General features: G+C 47.6%; 1 protein-coding gene across 1 annotated transcript in view; it reads left to right on the top strand.

Moving 5' to 3' along the window:
* The window catches only part of LRIG2 (leucine rich repeats and immunoglobulin like domains 2), a 412,722-nt gene that overhangs the window by 84,364 nt on the left and 304,896 nt on the right, over positions 1-23,462 (top strand). Inside the window, exon 3 of the mRNA XM_078644436.1 lies at positions 2,092-2,166. Within this exon, the coding sequence (XP_078500562.1) occupies positions 2,092-2,166 (75 nt within the window). The remainder of the gene's footprint in view (positions 1-2,091; positions 2,167-23,462) is intronic.

Raw genomic sequence — 23,462 nt, 5'->3', positions numbered from 1 at the left:
CTGAGAGCGCTGCTCTCTGCCCTTTAGCGCTGTGGAGCGCTGAAATCGCCTGCCTAGCGCTTGAAAGCGCTTGATTTTGGCCATAGCGCTGTGAGCGCTGTGTTTTGTCCTGTAGGCGCTTGGGAGCGCCTACCCTTCGTTTCTAGCGCTGCGTGTGCACAGCCGGTGCCCACCCGGCATCAAATTGCCCCGTGTGGCGATTTGGCGGCGCGGGTGCCACCCCGCTCATTGCCGCTTCGTTGTGCCCGTTGTTGTGGATTCACGAGGGAGCCCACTCCTCGGATCCTGGGAAGCCGCCTGCCTGCCTAGGAAGCGGGCCGCCGCGCTGCCCGCGGCGACCCGGAAGTGGTAAAGCGGCCCGGCCAATCGCAGCGCGGCCCAGGAAAGGCCGACCGGAAGTCCCGCCTCCTCCGACGAGCCGGGGAGAGAGAAGCTGCCGGCCGGGTCCCCGAGGCTCCCCGAGTGAAGAGGAGAGCCCCGGGACGAGAGGAGCCGCACTGCAGCCCGAGCCGGTGAGTGTTGCCAAGAAGCGAGGGGAGGGGCGCCGGGACACGTTGTCGGTGTCCGCCCCCCCCCCCCCCCCCCCCTTCCCCCCTCAGCAGCGCGACCTCGCACCCTTGTGTCTAGAGCCAGAGAGGCTCTTAGGGGGCATTTCTCGTCCTGAGTCCCCAGAGGGGGGACTCCAAGCGGCCCCAAGTGTTCGAGGGTCCCCCGTGAGGGGCCCTGACGCCCGCATTATTGTTGAGGAGCCCAGAGAGGCTCCTGGGGGCCATTTTTGTTCGTGGAGCCCAGAGAGGCTCTGGGGCAGTAGTTCTGGAAAGAAGCGCCTGAGAGAGGCTCAGGGCGCCATTTCTTGTCTGGAGCCCAGTGAGGCCCCACAGTGCCACAGTGGTGGTTCTTGAGCCCAGAGAGGCTCCAACGTTGCCCTAACTTTCCCTGAACCAGTTGCCCAGCACTTTGTGGGCAACTGCTACGTTTAGGCCCTGACATTGGGACACAGGGACTGTCACAGGTGGTGACTGATCTAAGTTTTGCGCAATGTTATTGCTGCACCTCTGAATGTATTGTTTATGCGTCATGTGCCTTTACACCTCTGAATGTATTGTTTATGCGTCATGTGCCTTTACACCTCTGAATGAATGTTATGCATTGCATCATGTGTTTTCCTCTTACACCCCTACAGGTATTGTGATACATAGGTGGTTGTTTTCTCCCTAGTACAGGTGGTGCTAGTGAGATCCTGGTTACCAGTAATTACTGGTTGTGTGCTATTTTGTGCTATATTCTATGTACTAAGTGCTATTTCTGAAAGTGCTACTTCTGATTCCTGACAGTGGTCCAGGTGGCCCTGTCTTGTACATATCCCTTGTAAATTCTGCCCGTGCCTCTGGCACATTGTAAAGTGTGTTTTATTTAATGTGTTTTGGTGTAATACAAAGGCTATTTTTATATAAACCTTGTGTGGAGTTTCCTTTGTGGTGGGCCTTTGGTTGTTGTTGCTGGGGTGCGTGCGCAAATACTTAGCCTACATCGCCTCCAAGTTTAGCCTTGCTGCTCGCGCCACGTTACCTAGAGGGTGAGTAGGGGTTATCTTGGCGTGTAACTCCCTTGCCCTGACTTGGGGGTGGTGGTCTCTGACTGACTTTGGCGAAAGCCCTGGCCAGCCGGGGATCCCATTTCCAACAGTAGGTAGTAGTACTCCTGTCTCTGAATAATGCTTAATATCCTGTCAAAATGTTGCTCATCAACTTTTATTTTGTGCTGCCAACAAAGTTGAATTTTTAAGTTCATTTATTTAGTCTGTCAGTATTAAACTTGACTTGCATATTGTAGTACAAATGCTTATAAATTGTCTGTTTCATAGTTTTACTAGGCGACAAACTACGTTTAACTAACATTTTACTTGTCTGTCTCTTTCTTGTAATCCTCTACCTTTTAATATTATTGTTTTTCTAGGCCCTGTTTTATGTTGCACAGTAACAAAACTCAGTTTCAGTTGTTTATGGCAATATTGCAATTTCCTTGATCATCCCATAGAAATTCCACTCCATTGCGAGTAACAATTTTCTTTTCATTTTTCATTTCTTTTAGAAAAATGAATTACAATGAATTAAGTGCAATTCCATACTTTGGCGAAGCCACTTTCAACATAACTGTGCTCTCATTGTAAGTAAACTTTCTGTTTGGTTTGCGTTTTCATTATGTTTTAGAAGCTTGTGACTATGAATGCGCATTAAGGTAGATAAATGATGTTCAAGGAACCTGTAGAAAATCTGTAACCTTCAAACGGAGTGACTGTTGTATGTTTTTAGTACACTGCTTATCTTCAGCTGAAATATTGCATGACTATTTTAGATTCATTTAATGTAAAGCACCTTGTAATATGTTTTTTTAAATAAATGCAATTCCTAAAATAAAATGTTTAAAAAACAAGTCTTTCCTGACCAGTGACTAGAGATGGTTTGTATTTCACAGTGCTCTCCGAGTCTGGTAGCACTCACTCATTATATTATTGCACTCCTTTCTTAGAGTTCTCATCTAATTTTTAATATAGCAAATTAAACTGTAAAACAGATCACTTAGAGACTTGTAAAAACAAGCATTGAAAATGCAATAGGTCTTGCCTTTGATTAAGTTAAAGCCATTTCCTTTGCTAATGGTATTATATAGCAAAGCAAATGGCTTTGACTTAAATGCGAGACCTATTGCATTGCCAATGCTTGTTGCTGTAGAAGCCGTTGCTGTTGCCGGTCAACGTCCATGGCATCACAGAGTCCGCTAGGTATCCCACAGAGGATTCACGAGCATCCATCCTCATCCACGGAGAGACACGCGAGGTGCTCAAGGTCTTCCTCATACTACGGTGAGCATAGAGGGGATAGTGAAAGAGATAGCACTGTACTCGGAGGGAAGTAGAGAAGTAGGAGACAGATGGGGTGGGTGAGATTGGGGGAGCAAGGAAAGTGTACAAATGTGCTCTAGTTGCAAAGGAGCCGGAGGCAGAAGCAAGACACGTACTCATGCTGAGAAGTGCTGATACTATCTCACTAAAAGTGTAGTATATAATCTGAGAAGTGCTGGCACTGTCCCACTAAAAGTGCGGACTTCATGCATAGTGCTGGTACTGTCTCATTAAAAGAGTCGAATATATGCAAAGTGCTGTAACTGTCACTTTAAAAGTGTGGAATATATGCAACGTGCTGGAACTGTCCCGTTAAAAGTGTAGAATACAATCTGAGAAATGCTAGAGCTGTCCCAGTAGAAGCATAGTCTAGATAAGAAAAGCGGGCCCTGAACACTTTAGCAAACCTCCTCCTCCGCCCCCAGATGTTCATTGAAGGAATATACAAATACTGAACCCTGCAGACAAAAGGCCTCGCAATAGCACTAGAATTTATAAAAGACAAATTCCAATTTATTAAGAATCCAGTTGACCTATATTTTTCCTAGATGGTATCTAAGTGTGTGTGCCTATATATTACAACTCTCATGCAAGTTAATCATGAAATATCGATTTATTGTACAAATCAATACCTCTGTAGGAAGGTTGACCCCTGACTATGGTTGCCCCCAACTTTTTGCCTGGTGTTTTGCTGGTTTTCTGACTTAGTTGACCTGAGGCCCTGCTGTTCAGGACCTCAGGCCCACTGCTCTCTCTGTAAAATGGATTCCATGTACCTTAGGTACATATCTAAATTGGATACTGAGCCACCTTATCAGTCCCTGTACAGTGTACCCTAGGTACCCAGGGCATAGGTGTACCCAGGGCCTACCAGGGGCTGCAGCATGTATTATGCCACCCCTGGCTGGCCATCCAAATCTGACACAACTGGCTGCTTGACAGCTGGGGCAAGGTGGTGTAATCACCCTTTGCTTTAGATATAGTATACCTATGTCTAACCCTAAAATGATCACAGTCACTCTGGTTGAGTGGGATCACAGTCACTCTATTTGAGTAAGAAAGCCCTCACACACCGACCTAGTCAGTGTCATGCTTCATCATCGGGCCCCACCGAAGAGACCGAGTGTCTCTTCGGTGTGCTACGACGCCAGGAAGACTGCGGAGCTGGTTGTGTGGGGAGGAAGTGTTGTGAAGATTTTTCAAATTAAAAGTGACTAACAGGGTATCAAAAAAACTTTAATGAGTGATCCCTAAGACACGTGTAAGTGGTATATGTGTCTGAATTTAAAAGCCAAGGTTATTAGGATTTTGTTAAATTCAGCTAAATACCACAAATTTATTAAAATCAGTCAACATGTTTCTGCCTTCAGTGTGGTATATATTCACCATGGCATTCTTCAGGACTATAACCCCGGCGGTGTGGACACTCTAATAGTCCACCCTGACCTGGGGGCGTGAAAGTGAAAAGGAAAAGTGAAAAAAGTGCTTAAAAAATTGGGAGAGCAATTTGCTCAATCCAAAAAAACCCAAATTATGGGTGTATCAGCACCTGTAAGAAAAAACATACAGACAAACAAATATAGACAAACATACAATTAGTATATGCCAGCATAGACTTATCATAGTGCTCCTAAGATGGTGGCAAACCTATGTGTGCACACAATAACAGAGAACTTATGCACCTTCCAAGTAGCCCTTAGGGATATAAGTACTGGCTAGGAGGTGAAGTGCTAGAGGTGGTTAAAAACTACTGCTTGTAGTGAAGGAGATAAAAACGCGTTTTTTGTAGCCTGTAATAGTGGCTTTGAAGTGAGACTCTGTTTCCCTGATTTCTATCATAATGGATTCCGAAAGTCTTAAGGCTGTTTTGATTATTAAAACCATCCAATCGCGTGTGCAGTGCCATGCGATTGCGGCCCAGTCCTTATGGAAGGCAGCATCATTCAAAAAGATGCGTGGGGCATTGGTCACCAAAAGGCCTTTTGGTGCTGTGTTGGTTGTTAAATAGCCTTTCATGATAGTACCATGAAGGACAGTACGTATGTGCTCTTTCTTTTTTTCTGACAGACTGTCCCATTCAGCCGTGTTGGCTATTGCCTGTGATATGTGAGGGTCTGCAAAAACTGCAGCATCTGACATCAACTCCTCAATTTCAGCCTCAGAGTATGTCAGACCCAGGTTCGCCATAGTGAGATGTAGGTTAAAAGAACAAGCAACAAAAGGAAACTATTGTTGTCTTGCTCGTGATAAAAGCAAACTCTCACAGCTGTGCGCTGCTATGATATATATCAACAAGGAGAGAGATAGGGAAATTCAAAGACACTCTCTTAGTCCCCGGTTAAATGTCAAACAACAAAAGAAGAGAGGTCTAATCTGGTCAAGTACACGACTACCAGAAATGTGGAGCAAAAGGATAAGTGGATAGTATTGATCACAGTCACTCTGGTTGAGTGGGATCACAGTCACTCTATTTGAGTAAGAAAGCCCTCACACACCGACCTAGTCAGTGTCATGCTTCATCATCGGGCCATCATACAGAACTGGTCTGCTAAAAACATGCAACATTCAACATGTTTTTCATATAAACTCTGTGCACTGTAACTTCTTGTCCACAGTAAAATCCCAATCCTTTTGAAAGTTTGTGTTGTATAAGTATGTGTTTTTTTCGTCCTGTCCCTCTTACAACAAAACTTTTTTACCCTTTGATTGGCTTCATTACCAATATCCTGAAAGCATAGGAAAACGACCAAATTCCCCGTTCCATGCACTGGAAAACAATAATCACCCATGGTCCTAACAGTAACCAATAGCGCGTAACCATCTCCCTTAGGCTAGCGCAGGGATAGGCTTTTCAATCCAAGCCTCGGTCTGATCACAAACGCGCTCCGCCCAAGTGGGCGTGTGCGCCCCAAGCCTCGTTCCCAGCGTGACACGCCCAACCCGAACCCAGCGAGGCACGCCCAACCCGGAATCGAGCGCGTAAACAAAGCGCTCTTAAACGCATTCACCGGCCCCGCTCTCCATCGTCGGGGTCCGGTCAAGAGGGTTCTAGCAGGTTGCCAAGCGGGATGTGAGCGCAGAGGGCGTGAGTCTGCACCCCCAGCGGAACGGTTACTACAATTAACAAAAGCTAAGTGCCTGTGTGATTGTATGGGTTATGCTGACATTTTCATCCCGTTTTTTCGTAGGATGTGCCAAGCGCGCTCCAACCCCCCTCCCGAGACCCATGGTGCAAGTAGCGCCCAATTTTAAAGTGAGATGTTCTCCATATTTCACCATCTTGTGGGGGTCACCGACCATTTGGTCAAATTGATCCCTTCTCATGGAGATTTCACACCGCGTTTTTATCTCCTTCACTACAAGCAGTAGTTTTTAACCACCTCTAGCACTTCACCTCCTAGCCAGTACTTATATCCCTAAGGGCTACTTGGAAGGTGCATAAGTTCTCTGTTATTGTGTGCACACATAGGTTTGCCACCATCTTAGGAGCACTATGATAAGTCTATGCTGGCATATACTAATTGTATGTTTGTCTATATTTGTTTGTCTGTATGTTTTTTCTTACAGGTGCTGATACACCCATAATTTGGTTTTTTTTTGGATTGAGCAAATTGCTCTCCCAATTTTTTAAGCACTTTTTTCACTTTTCCTTTTCACTTTCACGCCCCCAGGTCAGGGTGGACTATTAGAGTGTCCACACCGCCGGGGTTATAGTCCTGAAGAATGCCATGGTGAATATATACCACACTGAAGGCAGAAACATGTTGACTGATTTTAATAAATTTGTGGTATTTAGCTGAATTTAACAAAATCCTAATAACCTTGGCTTTTAAATTCAGACACATATACCACTTACACGTGTCTTAGGGATCACTCATTAAAGTTTTTTTGATACCCTGTTAGTCACTTTTAATTTGAAAAATCTTCACAACACTTCCTCCCCACACAACCAGCTCCGCAGTCTTCCTGGCGTCGTAGCACACCGAAGAGACACTCGGTCTCTTCGGTGGGGCCCGATGATGAAGCATGACACTGACTAGGTCGGTGTGTGAGGGCTTTCTTACTCAAATAGAGTGACTGTGATCCCACTCAACCAGAGTGACTGTGATCAATACTATCCACTTATCCTTTTGCTCCACATTTCTGGTAGTCGTGTACTTGACCAGATTAGACCTCTCTTCTTTTGTTGTTTGACATTTAACCGGGGACTAAGAGAGTGTCTTTGAATTTCCCTATCTCTCTCCTTGTTGATATATATCATAGCAGCGCACAGCTGTGAGAGTTTGCTTTTATCACGAGCAAGACAACAATAGTTTCCTTTTGTTGCTTGTTCTTTTAACCTACATCTCACTATGGCGAACCTGGGTCTGACATACTCTGAGGCTGAAATTGAGGAGTTGATGTCAGATGCTGCAGTTTTTGCAGACCCTCACATATCACAGGCAATAGCCAACACGGCTGAATGGGACAGTCTGTCAGAAAAAAAGAAAGAGCACATACGTACTGTCCTTCATGGTACTATCATGAAAGGCTATTTAACAACCAACACAGCACCAAAAGGCCTTTTGGTGACCAATGCCCCACGCATCTTTTTGAATGATGCTGCCTTCCGTAAGGACTGGGCCGCAATCGCATGGCACTGCACACGCGATTGGATGGTTTTAATAATCAAAACAGCCTTAAGACTTTCGGAATCCATTATGATAGAAATCAGGGAAACAGAGTCTCACTTCAAAGCCACTATTACAGGCTACAAAAAACGACTAGATGAACTTAATAAGGAGATGAACGAATACAGAGACAACCTAATGCAATCAAAGGTGACAAAACTTCAAAAGGACCAAAAGAAATTTGAGCATGAGAAAGTATATCCATATTCTGCGGCTTCATTCACCCCACCAGCACGCAATGCCAATAACCAAGACCACTCAGATGATGACTCATCGAATAGCAGCAGTTCCAGTAACAACTCATTTAAACAAACAAAAAGAAGGGGTAACCGTGGCAATAGAGCGAACAGAAGTGGACACGGAAACCAAGGCAACCACCAACAGTGGTACCCCCCACAAATGGGGATGGGCACCCACCCTTATGCTTTTCAACAGCCACCTTACCCTTTTATGGGCTGGAACCCAGGATTCTTGCCTCCGGCCAACTACCAACAACAGTATAGACAGCCTTTTTTAGAGAGCGGCCGGAGAGGCCGAGGCAGAAGAAGAGGGAACCCCAGAGTAACCTGGCAGGAGGACGACTCAGTAGCGAACCACACCCGGAGCAACCAGCAGCCGGGTCCGAGCGGAGTCTAAGTCTAGTGACAAATCTATCCACCAGAATACTCACTCCTGTGGAGATCAAAGTTTTGGAGAATGGGCTGGGTTTTGTCCCCACAGCCAAACCCGATAAATTCAAAATGCACTGCGAATTAGCAGGGTTTTTTCGCAAATTGAAACTGAAAGCTTTTTTTGACGGAAAAACAGACCCACTGGAATCAGTCAGGAAAGGTGACACAGGCTTAAGACCTAACTCCACCTTCATCCCGCCCTCACACACAATACCAGCAGCCATAACTGCCTTTGAGCAAGCGGTATTTAAGGACCTAGAACATTGCCAAAACCCGCGAACATTCGGGAATTTCAGTACTGCTGAATTCGAGGCATTGCAACACTTAAAAAACGACATCTCCATAACCATAAAACCCGCGGACAAGGGCGGGGGGATCGTCATCCAAGACACTACTGCATATGAGACTACCTGCAAAGATCTACTCAGTGACGTTAGAAATTACACGCCACTGGCCTTGGACCCAACCCCAGATCTCACAAAAAGAATTAGATCCATGGTAAAACAAGCAGAGGACCAAGACCAGATTTCCAAGAATGAAGCTGCATTTTTGAATAATACAAGTAGGATAATACCCTACTTCTACACTTTGCCGAAAATGCATAAGAACAAACTCCCCCCTCCTGGACGCCCAATCGTCTCAGGAATCGGGTCCCTTCTGGAACCACTATCACAATTTTGTGATCATTTTTTAAAACCATTAGTCCAGTCGACACCGACTTACCTAAAGGATACCAAGAGCCTGTTACGACTTTTGACAGAAATCAACTTTCCTGAAGACTCCGTCACCCTTGTAACATTAGATGTAGAAAGCCTCTATACTAGCATTCCGCAGGATGATACAATCGAGGTCCTTAAACAGGCCCTAGACTCAACCAACTGGGAATTCCAAACTCCAAAAAAATTTATCATCGATTGTGCCACTATAGCACTAAAAGAAAACTTTTTTTCATTCAAAAACAAATTGTACCTTCAATGCTCTGGGACATCCATGGGCAGCACCTTCGCGCCGAGCGTGGCGGGGCTGTATGTGGCTGATTTCGAGGCCAAACATATCCTACCACCAACTGCCACCTTTTTTACGTCAATGCTTTTGTGGAAACGCTACATTGACGACATCCTACTCATTTGGAATGGTAGTGAGAATGACCTGAAAGATTTCCTTTCATGGATCAATACCTTAGACCCTAATCTAAGATTCACTAACACCACAAGCAAAAGAGAAATCGTGTTCTTAGATGTGGTCATCTCAATTAGTGGAACGACACTGGCCACAAAAACCCATAATAAACCTACTGCAAAAAATAATCTCCTGCAATTTAACAGCTTCCACCCGCGTCCGCTAAAAGAAAATCTCCCCTACGGGCAATATCTGAGGCTGCGGAGAAATTGCAGTACAACCAGAGACTTCAAAAATCAATCAGCTAATCTGACCGAAAAACTGAAAAATAGAGGCTATCCCAACTCCACCCTAAACAAAGGATTCAAAAGAGCTAAAAATCAACCAAGGGAAGCTCTTCTTGAAGAAAAAACTAAGAATTCAGATCAGATTCCACTCACCTGCGTCACGACTTACAGCAGCCTCTCCAACATCATGAAAAAGAGTATAAACAAACACTGGAGTATTGTGAGAACCTTTAAAAAAGATTGGGAAAAACCCCTCTTTTCCTTTAAAAAGGGACGCAGTCTAAGAGATACGCTGGTCCACACACGCCCAAAAGAGAATCCACTGAATGTTACACCATCAGTGACAATGTCGTGGGGACTCCCCAAAATCACCGGGCATTACCCCTGCTCGGACTGTAGTGTTTGCCATTTAACACAACCTACAAAAACCTTGGCATTGGAAGAAGGGAAAGTGTGGACGCAACGTGATCATACTAATTGCAACTCATGCAATGTGGTCTATCTAATCACATGTTCCTGCAATCTTCGGTACGTGGGCATGACCACTAGAAAAGTGAAACAACGGATCTGCGAGCACCGAAGTAACATAAGGTGCAAGAAAGTAACCACAAAGCTGAGCCGCCATTTTCTAGAAAAGAATCATACCACTAATGACATGAAGTGGACTGTCATTGAAACCGTTGATGGTGCAAGGAATATACAAAATAGACTGTTCGAAAAAGAACAGCGTTGGGTGTACCGTCTGGGGACAAATATCATTGGGCTCAACGATGATGTCCCCTGGAACACAGTCCTAACATGAACTCCATTACCCCAGTAGGCTGTTAGACATCATACAGAACTGGTCTGCTAAAAACATGCAACATTCAACATGTTTTTCATATAAACTCTGTGCACTGTAACTTCTTGTCCACAGTAAAATCCCAATCCTTTTGAAAGTTTGTGTTGTATAAGTATGTGTTTTTTTCGTCCTGTCCCTCTTACAACAAAACTTTTTTACCCTTTGATTGGCTTCATTACCAATATCCTGAAAGCATAGGAAAACGACCAAATTCCCCGTTCCATGCACTGGAAAACAATAATCACCCATGGTCCTAACAGTAACCAATAGCCCGTAACCATCTCCCTTAGGCTAGCGCAGGGATAGGCTTTTCAATCCAAGCCTCGGTCTGATCACAAACGCGCTCCGCCCAAGTGGGCGTGTGCGCCCCAAGCCTCGTTCCCAGCGTGACACGCCCAACCCGAACCCAGCGAGGCACGCCCAACCCGGAATCGAGCGCGTAAACAAAGCGCTCTTAAACGCATTCACCGGCCCCGCTCTCCATCGTCGGGGTCCGGTCAAGAGGGTTCTAGCAGGTTGCCAAGCGGGATGTGAGCGCAGAGGGCGTGAGTCTGCACCCCCAGCGGAACGGTTACTACAATTAACAAAAGCTAAGTGCCTGTGTGATTGTATGGGTTATGCTGACATTTTCATCCCGTTTTTTCGTAGGATGTGCCAAGCGCGCTCCAACCCCCCTCCCGAGACCCATGGTGCAAGTAGCGCCCAATTTTAAAGTGAGATGTTCTCCATATTTCACCATCTTGTGGGGGTCACCGACCATTTGGTCAAATTGATCCCTTCTCATGGAGATTTCACACCGCGTTTTTATCTCCTTCACTACAAGCAGTAGTTTTTAACCACCTCTAGCACTTCACCTCCTAGCCAGTACTTATATCCCTAAGGGCTACTTGGAAGGTGCATAAGTTCTCTGTTATTGTGTGCACACATAGGTTTGCCACCATCTTAGGAGCACTATGATAAGTCTATGCTGGCATATACTAATTGTATGTTTGTCTATATTTGTTTGTCTGTATGTTTTTTCTTACAGGTGCTGATACACCCATAATTTGGGTTTTTTTGGATTGAGCAAATTGCTCTCCCAATTTTTTAAGCACTTTTTTCACTTTTCCTTTTCACTTTCACGCCCCCAGGTCAGGGTGGACTATTAGAGTGTCCACACCGCCGGGGTTATAGTCCTGAAGAATGCCATGGTGAATATATACCACACTGAAGGCAGAAACATGTTGACTGATTTTAATAAATTTGTGGTATTTAGCTGAATTTAACAAAATCCTAATAACCTTGGCTTTTAAATTCAGACACATATACCACTTACACGTGTCTTAGGGATCACTCATTAAAGTTTTTTTGATACCCTGTTAGTCACTTTTAATTTGAAAAATCTTCACAACACTTCCTCCCCACACAACCAGCTCCGCAGTCTTCCTGGCGTCGTAGCACACCGAAGAGACACTCGGTCTCTTCGGTGGGGCCCGATGATGAAGCATGACACTGACTAGGTCGGTGTGTGAGGGCTTTCTTACTCAAATAGAGTGACTGTGATCCCACTCAACCAGAGTGACTGTGATCAATACTATCCACTTATCCTTTTGCTCCACATTTCTGGTAGTCGTGTACTTGACCAGATTAGACCTCTCTTCTTTTGTTGTTTGACATTTAACCGGGGACTAAGAGAGTGTCTTTGAATTTCCCTATCTCTCTCCTTGTTGATATATAACCCTAAAATGGACACACAGATCTCCTATCAGTCACTCCTATGGCAGGCCTTAACAATCCTGAAGGCAGAGTGCTTGGAATCGTGTGAGATGGTGCTCTAGCATGAGCTGAGCCTGTCTGCGGCTTTCGGGATCCATCCCTTAGCCGTTTCCCTGATATCGCATACCATATACTCTTAAGTGCATTATAATCCTCGCGGTTAAATGCCAACTCTGGTATCGCTTTATCAAAACATGTCGAGTAAGGTGTCATACGAATTGGAATACTAACCCCTCGCCAATTCTGGCGACGGGGTTAGCATTCCACCCTTCTAGAGGGACACGACATGCATGTAACCTATAACCCGGTTAAAAGTCAGACAGAGCCTTAGCATCCACAAAATGGATGCTGCCACCGAGACACAAGTCTGCCCTCCTGCTGCTGGGAGTCCTCCCAGAGCAGGAGATAAGGACAAAGGGTTTCCTGCCAGGGGCGGTGCCAGCACCGTCCCAGACAGGGTTTTGTGTATTGTAGGTAGGCAGGGCTTTAGAGGAAGGTGACTGCACGTGGCACCCCGGTGCTCACTGTGCATAGGCTGGCTGGAACCAGTTCCAGGGTCACTCCAGACCCTGTGCTGGGGAAAAGCCCGCCAAGGAAGTGGGTGTAACCACCCCCCTCCTAGTCCCACCCATAGGGCAGGACTTAGTCGCGTGCCAGCCCCTTTTTACAGGATAAAGGTAGAGACTGGCCCCCTTCCAAATCAGATCATCTTTGAATCCTGAAACTACTTTCTGCGAAAGGAACTCAAGACTTCTTCCTAAGATTTCTCCCTTGTGACTAAGGAGTAGTCACCCTGCATCCGCAGGCACCATCTAAGAACACTGCGGTCTGCTGTAAGTCCTTCCTCCGGAATCCGACTGCCCAGCTCGACGAGAACCGGCTTCCCTGGCACCTCTGACCTCTACCCACCTCTACAGCCCAGCTGAGAACCGTGGGTGCGACGAGACCTCAAGGGACCGGCCATCTGCAAGACTGCACGACTTCTTTCCAGCAAGCCCGCCGAGTAAGCTACTGGTGAGTGCTTTGGGGTCCGAGAAGCCCCGACTCTGAGCAGCTCCAGCTCCGAAGTGCAGCCCCCCAGCATCTCCACGATCTGCGTGGGGCCCTTCTGCTTTCCGCTGCTCACCGCGTTGTTTGGCTACTAGCCCGTTGGCTTGTGGCCTTCCTGACGACGCCCGACGACATTTCTGCTGCTGGTCTGGTTGCTCCAGACTGGCCCTTGCTCCCTCCCAGAAGAGGAGCACCCTGGACCCTCCTGGTCCACTCAAGACGCCATTTTGAGTCCACCGCGTGGGCTTGAATTAGCCAAGGCTTGTTGCCCAATCTTGGGTAACTTCGACGCCAACGACTTCATCCTTCGTGGGACAGCTCGCACCTCCATCCTGGTCGCCGACAACGCCTCCTGGTCCGAGAGACTGCAGAGCCCAGCAGCGCCCACTCACCTGACTGCGGTGACTTCGCCCGGTGCCATCCTGGTGCCCACTTAATCACTGGCTAGTGATTCAAGAACTTGGTCCCCTCTGCTTTCAGGTTTTCTTCTTCCTTGATCCAGGCTTGGATCCATCGAACTTTCCTTCACTGGTCGCCTGCCAGCAACTCCCTTCTTCCAGGCTCCTGGTCCGGCAACGAGATCCCCGACGTCTTTTCAGACCTATGCAGCTGCAGCCCCTGGGCTAGGTAACTTCGGCACTCCGGTGTCCCAGCATAGCCTCACTATCCAAGGGTCAGGATCCACTGTCGTTTTCTCCCTACCAGGTCGGGTTCGCCCGTGAACACTAACTTTGTGAATTCTAGCTTCCATAGACTTTGTCCCGCATCCCGCGTGAGAGTGCACACTCTGCACCCGAGTCCCCTGGGTCTCCTAGTAGTAATCTAACGATTCCCTAGTCCAGTCCTAGCGATTCCAAAGCCTATTAGAACTGTTACTTACCTGCTAGTAATTCGCATTCCACTTTAAGCGTATATGGTTTTTCGTGCCCCTCGGGCATTTGTGTAACGTGCTAACTTAAAAGTATTTTCGTAAGAGTTTTGTTGTGTGCTTAGCACCCTGTCCTCATAAAGAGTACAGGGTTGTTGTGATTCTAATAAATACATTGTTTATTTTCATAACACTTGTGTGGTGTCCTTTCACTGGGTGTTCAAGGGGTAATGTGATGGTAAAACAGCTGGCTTAACACGCCCTCTAGAGTCTTAGCCTTAGACTGCTCGTATCCATGCTACTAGGATAGCTGGTCTATAAGGTTGACTTACAACCAATCATCAATAAGGGTTGTTTGGACTGATATATAGTGATCACTAGAATAGTGAACACTGCACATCAGGCCAACTTCTCACAACCTCCCTCTGGGTTACAATCTAAAAAATTCCTTTGTATTAAAAACAATAAGATCCATACATGAATACAATACAATCTGGATAAAAAATCCTCAAAAGTATATCATTTGAAAAACAGTCGACGCGGCGTTTCGGTGTGCAAACTTCTTATCCACTTTCATCAGGACAAATAATTACAATTCTTTAATCTTGTGGGGTGGTTTGGAGATTATGATTCCTCAAATTCATAGTCCCAGATTATACCCTGGTAGTTTATCCAGCTCCTCTTTATGTCACCTGTTTATCTGTACTTGTGATAGGAAAACTGCACGTTGGAGCCACCGATCTATAGAGGTCCTTTGGGTTCCGAACATCAATTACGGCAAACCCTGTCTTGTACTTGGAAGCGTGTACCGATCGCTTTGAAATCAAGAATAAGCTATCTGATTTGGTTGTGGCGGCCTCCCTGCTCCAACGTGCGTATACCGGAATTCCGGATGTGTGCCTCTCCCTCCTGCTCTGCGTAGGGACCATCTCGAACCGGCGATTACCAGAGGTCACTGGGGAAGGTCACAGAGAACGAGTTCAGGGCACAACATGTATACCCTGTGTAAAGGCACACTGGCCATTGGTGATGGGGGCCGGTGGACATAGGGTCTGTCTGGGTATAGAAAGCAGGGTGAACTCGGCGAAGTGGGGCTGTGCCTGTTTCCGGTACCGAAGAAGGAGGTGGGAAGCCTGTTTAGAATGCGAGAAGGGCTGATGCTTCTACAGGCACTGCAGCTGTGATCAGACGTGTTTGTACCAGCACGTGACATTACAGCAGCCTTCCTCTGAAGTACCGAGCCGCAGTGTAATTGCACATCAGGAAGGTAAAGGGTAATGGTAGATTCTGTGCACATCCGATCCTTGCCCTCGAGGCTGATCCTACCAACACGTTTCACGGCCTCTGTGACAGGCTCTTAAATAACTATACCAACATCCTGCTGATCAGCCCGCACACATTTTCACTGCAAAAAAAAGGAAACTTGTTTTGTCTTTTAATTGTCTGCTTTCTTGTTGTCCTAAGCAGACCATCCCTTAATGACTTCTAAGTTGCCTACCAAGTGTTTGCCTGAGGGCTTGATAAAGCTCGACGGCAGAGCTGATGGCCGCCTCAGCGCTGTACCTTCAAAATTCGAAAATACATTTTCCAAAAGGGATTCAACAGCCAAAATGTCACTTATAAATAAGCACAACCGATAGACTTTTAATAGCGGAGCCATCGTTTCCATCATTCAATTTAACATTGAAAATGAAAAAAGTTAAATTAATTTATTTTCTTTCTTTCTCTCCCTCCCAATAAAATTAGGTTTCTATTCTCTTCTCGCGCATGTTTTTTTCTGTCCTTTATTTTCTCTTCTACTCTTTCTTTCTGTCCTTCCTCTTTTCTTCCCTTCTGCTCTTCCTTTCCTGCTGAGTCTTCTTTCTTTCTCGCGCTTATTCCCAGCTTCCGCGCTAGAGCTGCCGCTTGTGTCTTTATATTTAGAAGTTCTATGCGTCCCCATGTGACTGGTCAACGGCAGACTGCCATTACGGGTTCCTTTTAGGTGTGCCTGGCGAGTAAGAAAGGAAGAAGCCCCATAAATGAAAATGTGTTAATATGAACTGCTGTTCTAGTTGCCACCGAAATAGTTCAAGAGCCGAACACAAGGCTCAATTTTTATTTTATGTATATTCCTTTATCAAGTGCTGTTTAATAAAAGACGATGTACTGATGGCTGAAATGACACCCCTCACTGTTTACGAAATAGTGGTCTCTTTTACCGGCCCACGAAGTTAGGCTGAGCTCCTACATTTTCCCACGTGGGAAAGGAGCAACATTCACCTTCGAATTTCAGCCGGCCCTCTCATGGGTTATAGTTTATAAGCCATTGTTATTTACTTCGGAACCTACATGACATAGCACGGAATTCGCAATAGCGTCATAGCACGAGGACATAGTGTGTAGGAGTTTCCACTGTCATCTTTATTCATTCCAAATAGTGGAAATTATTAATATGGGTGTAGTGTAACGGCTAGAGCGGTCGACCGCGAAGCTGGGGAACCGGGTTCGAGTCTCTGTAGGAACGCTCAACATCCTGTTATTCTGGACAAATCACTTTATCTCCCGCGACTAACAAAACAAATGTGTCCTTGTCCAAGTAAAGTGCTTTGAAACCTTCACGCTTTATAAAACTCAAAGAAAATGGTGCTATCATCACCACTATTAATGTATCTGTTTTTGGTAGTATTTTATAAATTTTTTATCATTTGCACAATTACTAGCATCGTTATTAACCATATTAATCTTCGTGCTATACTCATACTTTTTATCATATTTACTCATTCTTATGAATGCACACATTTGCACAAGAGAAAACAAAAGAATATAAACTAGTAAATGCACAGCCTCCCCCTTTTAGGTCTCGTGTGGCGTCTGGTGCGCACATGCGCACTCGAGCTCGTGAGATTTAATGTCTTTGAGTAGCGAGGTTAACCCCGCCCCTCTTCTCCATTGGCTGGCCTCCTAAACGGCGGCCAGCCAGTGGAGATGAGGTCCCAGTGACGACATTCTTTCGCTCTAACCCCTGTCCTTTTTGGATTGGGGGCGTGTTTTTGACATTCTTTCTACCTAGTGACGTCTCAGTCAAAAACACGCCCCCCCAGTCTGAAAAGGACGGCGCTTAGATAGAAAGAAGAACCATTTGTCTGTAAACCCCGTCCTTTTCAGGTTGGGGGGCGTGTTTTTGACTGTTGTTTACAGCCTAGAAAGAATGTCAGAGACACGCCCCCAATCTGAAAAGGACGGGGTTTAGAGGCAAATGGCGAGCGCAAACCATGTTATGAAATGTATAATAAAGTTGAGCTCATTCCTACAGGTGTTCAGACGTTTGCTTTACAGATTATTGTAGCTGGTGCATAAGGCAAGGCGCCATTTTATCACGACTGAGCCACGCGCCAGGCCCACCGTGTGAGCTACAAAGAACTCTAATAAACTCAAGAGTGCACTGATTGGAAATCTGGGGGTTCAGTTTATGGACAGTGCTCTGCAGCAGGCACATACACCCCCTGAGCTGCTTTACGCTGATTGAAGATAGTGTGCAGAGTTTACGCAGAGTGCGCTGCTGCACGTGCACTGATTCACTGGTGACCCGGAGACCTCCTGGACACGTGTGATCTCGACAGTCAGGGCTTCTAAGGGCTTCTAAGGGATCTTAGAATGAATGCAGTTTACAAGGACAACTTCACTACACACTAAGGGGAAGAGTTTCTAAAATCAACTCCTTTCTTATGGCAGGCCGTGGGGCGCGCGCACACACGCACAGTTTTCACCCTTCTCCGAAGGAGAGGTTTTCATTCACTGCAGGCTGGAGGGAGTGAGTCTCTGTCCCGGGCCTCAGGGCGGCAGGAAAGCCCCGGCCAGGGGCCCCTGCAGAGCTGCTCTGTCGCAAGAAGCACCTTGAAAACCTAGCGCCACTCATCAGGATTCATCTAGTGCGTGTGATTGGTGTCTCTCTGCCTCGTGTGCCTTCTCTCTCTCTCACGTACATCTCCCTCCCCTCCCTCCAGATCTCATCCTCCTTAAGGGCCCGCCCCCTCAACGGTGACTCACCCAGCAGGCATCCAGCTAATGAAACTGCTGGAATTTAAAGGGCTCCTACCTGCTCCAGCAGACCCCGGTCACGTGGCATGGGGGGGGGGGTGTTAGGCGCGCAATGCCCCCTCACCCCCCATGTGGGGGAACACCCAATGTACTGTTTTTTTTTTGTTTTTTTTTGAAAATCTGTTTATTAGCATAGTAGGGAAAGCAGTCACAAATACTTCCAATCCCGGAGGGATACAGAGTAATACACATATAAGGTTGCTTAGAACATATAATTGCATAGTTGTCTTAATTTTCAGTTTGTTGGTGACATTAACCGTCACATTTTATGCAAACTCCTGTCCAAAACTATCCCTCCCCCCACCCTCAACAAATCCATTCGACACTCACATAACAACATATAATTGATTAATCAGTAGACCGGGGCACTCAGAGAACCACAGCATATGGCTCTATTCAAATGTCCACATAGATGGAACTAGACCAATACAGAAAATATAAAATGGGGGGATCCCCCTCATCTCTCCATAGCGCACCACGGTTAGTGACAGTGCATGTCAGTCCGACCAAGGACACATTTATCGTGCAATCGAAGAGGCACTTGTATCCTCGTCATCCCCGTCTCCCTCAGTTTCAAACATACCTAATATGGTATACCAGTCCAGAGAAATTGGTTTTTTCCTCAGTCCCCTGTATTCCTCCCTCTGCAGTGCAACTCCCTCCGCCTTACCCCATCTCATCACTTCCGCTCTCCACATCTCCGGGTCAGGAGGCCTAGCCGACTTCCACCTCATAGTGATGGCACGTTTCGCCAGCAACAAGGCCAGATCCGCAAAGCGTGTCGCCACGGTTCTAGTGCGCTGTGAGGGCCCTAACCCCAGTAACGTGCCTTCCAATGTTGGGGATTGGGTCAAAGCACCCGCTTCCTGGAGCGAAGCATGGACCGTGGTCCAGTAGTATCCTAGTTTGGGGCATTGCCAAAGCATGTGTATTAGTGTTGCGTCCTCGGTGTCACACCGGGGGCAATTACTGTTCGTATCAGGAAACATCATGTGTATGCGGCGTGGGGTCAGGTAGGCTCTGTGTAGAAGCATCGACTGAATAAACTTGAACTTGGGGTTCCTAGCTACTTTTTTGGGGAACTGAAGGATACGTTCCCATTCCTTATCCCTCAGGGGCCTACCAATGTCCACCTCCCATGCTGTTCGGAGTGGCGACAGATCGAAAGCCCTCCCCTTCCTAATACTAGCAGTGAGCCACTTAGTAAGGTGGGCGCCCGTGCCCATCAGGTAGTGCATGGTGATGAGAGGATTCGTAGCTGGCTCCATCCCCCTAGGGGACCACTTATGTGTGATATAGTGGCGAAGGCCAGAGTGTAGCAGGAAGGTGCCCCCAGGGACTCCATGGGTAGTTCTAAAGTCTGCAAAGGACTGTAGGCGCCCTTCCGCGAACAGGTCACCCACGTGCGACACTCCGGCGTCATGCCATTGCTCCAGCGAGGCCGTCGATAGTCCCCGTAGCCAATGGGATACCCAAGAGCGGGATCGTGGGGGCATAGGACGACTCAGGGGATGTGTACTTTAACGCCTTCCGCCAGTATGTTATCGCCAGTTTGAGGAGAGGTGGGACATCCCTAGGTACAATTGAGTTGGGCAAAAGTAACGTGTGTATTCTCCCCAATTCATGATCCCTGTCCGTCATGTTAATCTCCTGAAGATTGCGGCCCGCTACCCAGAAGGCCAGCCATTGCAATTGACACGCATAGTTGTAGGCCCTAAAATCAGGCAAACCCATGCCACCGGCTTCAGAGGGGAGCTGCAGCTTGGACAGACCTACACGCCTGCGGCCGTGCCCCCATACCAGTTCGGTGAGTAGAGTGTCCAGGGCCTTAAAGGTAGCTGCCGGGATCAGGTGTGGCAAGTTAGTGAAGTGGTAGAGAAGGCGGGGGAGCATCACCATCTTGGATATCGCCACTCTGCCAGGTATAGAGAGTGGTAGTGTGAGCCAAAATTGTATCTGCGACTTCAGTGCTCTAATGGCCCTCCCAAGGTTACCGTCGATCATCTGACCTGCTTCTCTGTAAATCTGCATCCCCAGATATCTGAAGGTGGTTTCAGCTATCTGGAACTCGTGGGGGGGCGAAGGGCAATGGAGTAGTCAGACCAGCGGCTGCAAATGTGAAGCCATATGATTTGGACTCGCTTATGGTCAGGCCTGAGATCGACCTAAAGACCTCAAACACCTGGGCAACAGGGCTCAAGTCGCTCCTCAAGTCTCGGAAATATAAAATAATATCATCCGCATAAGCGGACACTATATGCGCCGTCCCATGTCGCATAATGCCAAACCGGGGGGCCATATGGCGGAGCCTACAGAGCATCGGCTCCAGGGCAAGGACAAATAGTAGGGGGGGAAAGTGGGCAGCCCTGTCTGGTGCCCCGTGCAATAGCTATAGGAACTGATATATGACCTGAGGTGCGCACTCTAGCAGTGGGAGCTGTATACAGCAATCTGACCCAAGCGAGGAATTCGGGGGGTATCCCAAATTTCGACAGTGTGTCAAACATGTAATCCCATCTAAGGGAGTCAAATGCTTGTTTCAAGTCCAGTGAGATGCAGCCTTCAGAGCTCGTGCCCTCTTGATCACCGAGCATGAGCTGGGCTAGTCGCCTGAGGTTCATGGCTGTATTGCGGCCCGGGACAAAACCACATTGATCCGAGTGGACTAGTTGAGGTACATATTGCACGAGCCTTGATGCCAGCACCTTGCTCAATATCTTGGAGTCAGTATTGAGAAGGGACAGGGGTCTATAGTCAGCCATCTGAAGCCCATCTTTATTAGGCTTTAAAAGGGACGTGATTAATGCCTGCATAGACGACTGCGGTAGGGTGGTCGTTCGCAGTGCTTCCAAGTAGATAGCGTGTAATCGTGGGGCCAGTAGTTCTATGTATGTTGCATAAAAGTCGGCCGGTAGGCCGTCTGTCCCAGGGGTCTTGCCCTTAGGAAGGGCGCGTATTGCCTGTCTGATTTCAGCTATGGTAATGGTGCGCTTAAGGTCTTTGATCTGCCCCTCTGTAAGTCGAGGCAGGGCTAAGTCCCTCGTAAAGGCCTCGAATGCGACCTCTGGAAGGGGCTGTGGGGGACTGTACAGCGCTGTATAGTATTCCCTGAACGCAGTGTTGATCCCAACCTGGGTGGTGACTGGATTTCCTGCTAGGTCCAAGATTCTCAGAATGGGGTGGCTCACTGGTGAGTCCTTTAATAGGCGGGCTAGGAGGGGGCCAGCTCTATCTGCCTGCGCATGCTGCCTGTTCGTATATTCCCTATAGTCTAGGAGCCTCAGGTCTTCCAATAGCTCTGCGTGTCGAATGTGAGCCTCTTGTAGTGGTGTGAAGGGCGCATGCGTGCCGGCAGCCTCACTTTCTAGGGAAGCCAGGGAGCCCTCCACTTCCTTCAATTGATTAATTATCTCCCTTTTCCTGCCCATTCCAGCGGCCATGGCCGCCCCCCTAAGACAGACCTTAAATGCGTCCCACTCCACTTGACGGGTGCTGGCAGTGTCCATGTTTGTGGAGAAATATGTTTCTATGGCGTCGGACAGGGAGGCCCTGAACACTGAGTCTTCAAGAAGATCTGGGGACAGTCTCCAAGTAGGGATGGGGGCCAGCCGCCTGCCCCACTGCCATGTGAGTTCTACAGAGCTATGATCGGACAGGGTTTTCCCCATGTGTTGGGCCTTAACAATTGTATCCGCTACGGAGCGGGAACAGAAAATGTGGTCAATTCTAGTATGAAGCTGGTGTGGTGGGGAGAAAAAGGTATATTCCCTCTCCTATGAGTGTGTACTGCGCCATACATCAGTCAGGTCCCAGCCCTCAGCCCAACGAACAAGAGCATCCGCTTGTTTCCTACTCTCAGTCGCCTGTAAAGGGGGATGTGACCTATCCATCGTAACATCAAGCACAGCATTAAAATCACCCCCAATAAACCATCGATGATCAGCCCATTCTGTCAGCACCCCATTCACTGTCAACAAGAACTCCGATTGATTAGAGTTCGGCGAGTAAACACAGCCAAATACAACAGCATCCCCGTCCAACATCCCCCGCACAAATACATATCGGCCCTCTTTATCAATTCTATGCTCTAACAACTGAAAGGGGACAGAGCCACGGAACCAGATCGCCGCCCCCCTTGAAAATGCAGAATAAGAGGTAGCAAATAACTGTCCCCTCCATTTTTTGCGCAGCTTCACTGCTTCAGAGGCGTTCAAATGCGTCTCTTGCAGGCATGCAATCTGGGTTCCCCTGCGGTTGAGCTGGGCCAAAATTCTATGGCGTTTCTGGACTGCTCCCATGCCACGCACATTCCAGGTGCACATTTGGTAATTGTTAAGCGGCCCCATATCCAACCATGTGGTGCGACTCAGCGAACACCCAATGTACTGTAACCCGACCGACCCACTCCATTCTTATATGCAAGAACCTCCTCGTGCGAAGCCTGGTTCCTTGCCTTAATCTTGTAATTAGACCCTTTGCTGCCCTTCCTTAAGCCACCGAAACGAGGCCCCCCATGCCCCTCCACTCTCGCCGCTTCCACTCCCGCGCTTTGTCTCCCTCTAACCTGCCTCTGAAATTAAAGCGTTTTTATGCCCCCCACCCTCCCCCGTTTCATCACCCCAGGCCAAATTCCTCTTCGTTGGTACTCTGGGAGACTACTTATCGGCCCAGGATCACAGGATGTTGAGCCACACCAAGTTTAAAATGTCATTCCCTCTCTCCAAAGTCAACAGCTCTGAGCTTAGAGCCCCCTCGCTTCCCCCCTCATAGCCAGGCATGTACTGCTATTGTCTTACCCAAAACCTTTCGCTCTTGCGTACAATCACTAAATATACAACTCATAAGCTGAGGCTCCTGCAGCAGCCCCCCGCCACTCGCGCGCTCCCCTTGCGCGCCTTGGTCTACCCTTTAATCCGACTCTGCATTGAAACCTTCTTCATGTTACTCCGTGGGTCACCCCATGCCAAATACCTGGTTTGTGGTACTCAGAGAAGAGTAAATAATCTGCGCAAGATCACAGAATGTTGAGCCACTCCCAAGTCGGCAGCTCTCTGCATAGGCCACATCGCTTCCCCTATGGTCCCCACTATAGCCTACGGTTGCCTAGCGGGCCCCATTGACTAACTTGCGCCTCCTGTGATCCTGTCCGCCCTCCGAGCTTAGCCTGCCACTCAAGAATTGCAATTTTCTAACAACCATTGAGCCAGCCCCAGACAAAA

The sequence above is a fragment of the Lissotriton helveticus genome, chromosome 5_1, assembly GCF_964261635.1.
Source record: "Lissotriton helveticus chromosome 5_1, aLisHel1.1, whole genome shotgun sequence".
NCBI classification, from domain to species: Eukaryota; Metazoa; Chordata; class Amphibia; order Caudata; family Salamandridae; genus Lissotriton; species Lissotriton helveticus.
The sequence above is the reverse complement of the archived record's forward strand: the minus strand, read 5'-3'. Positions and strand labels throughout refer to the sequence as shown.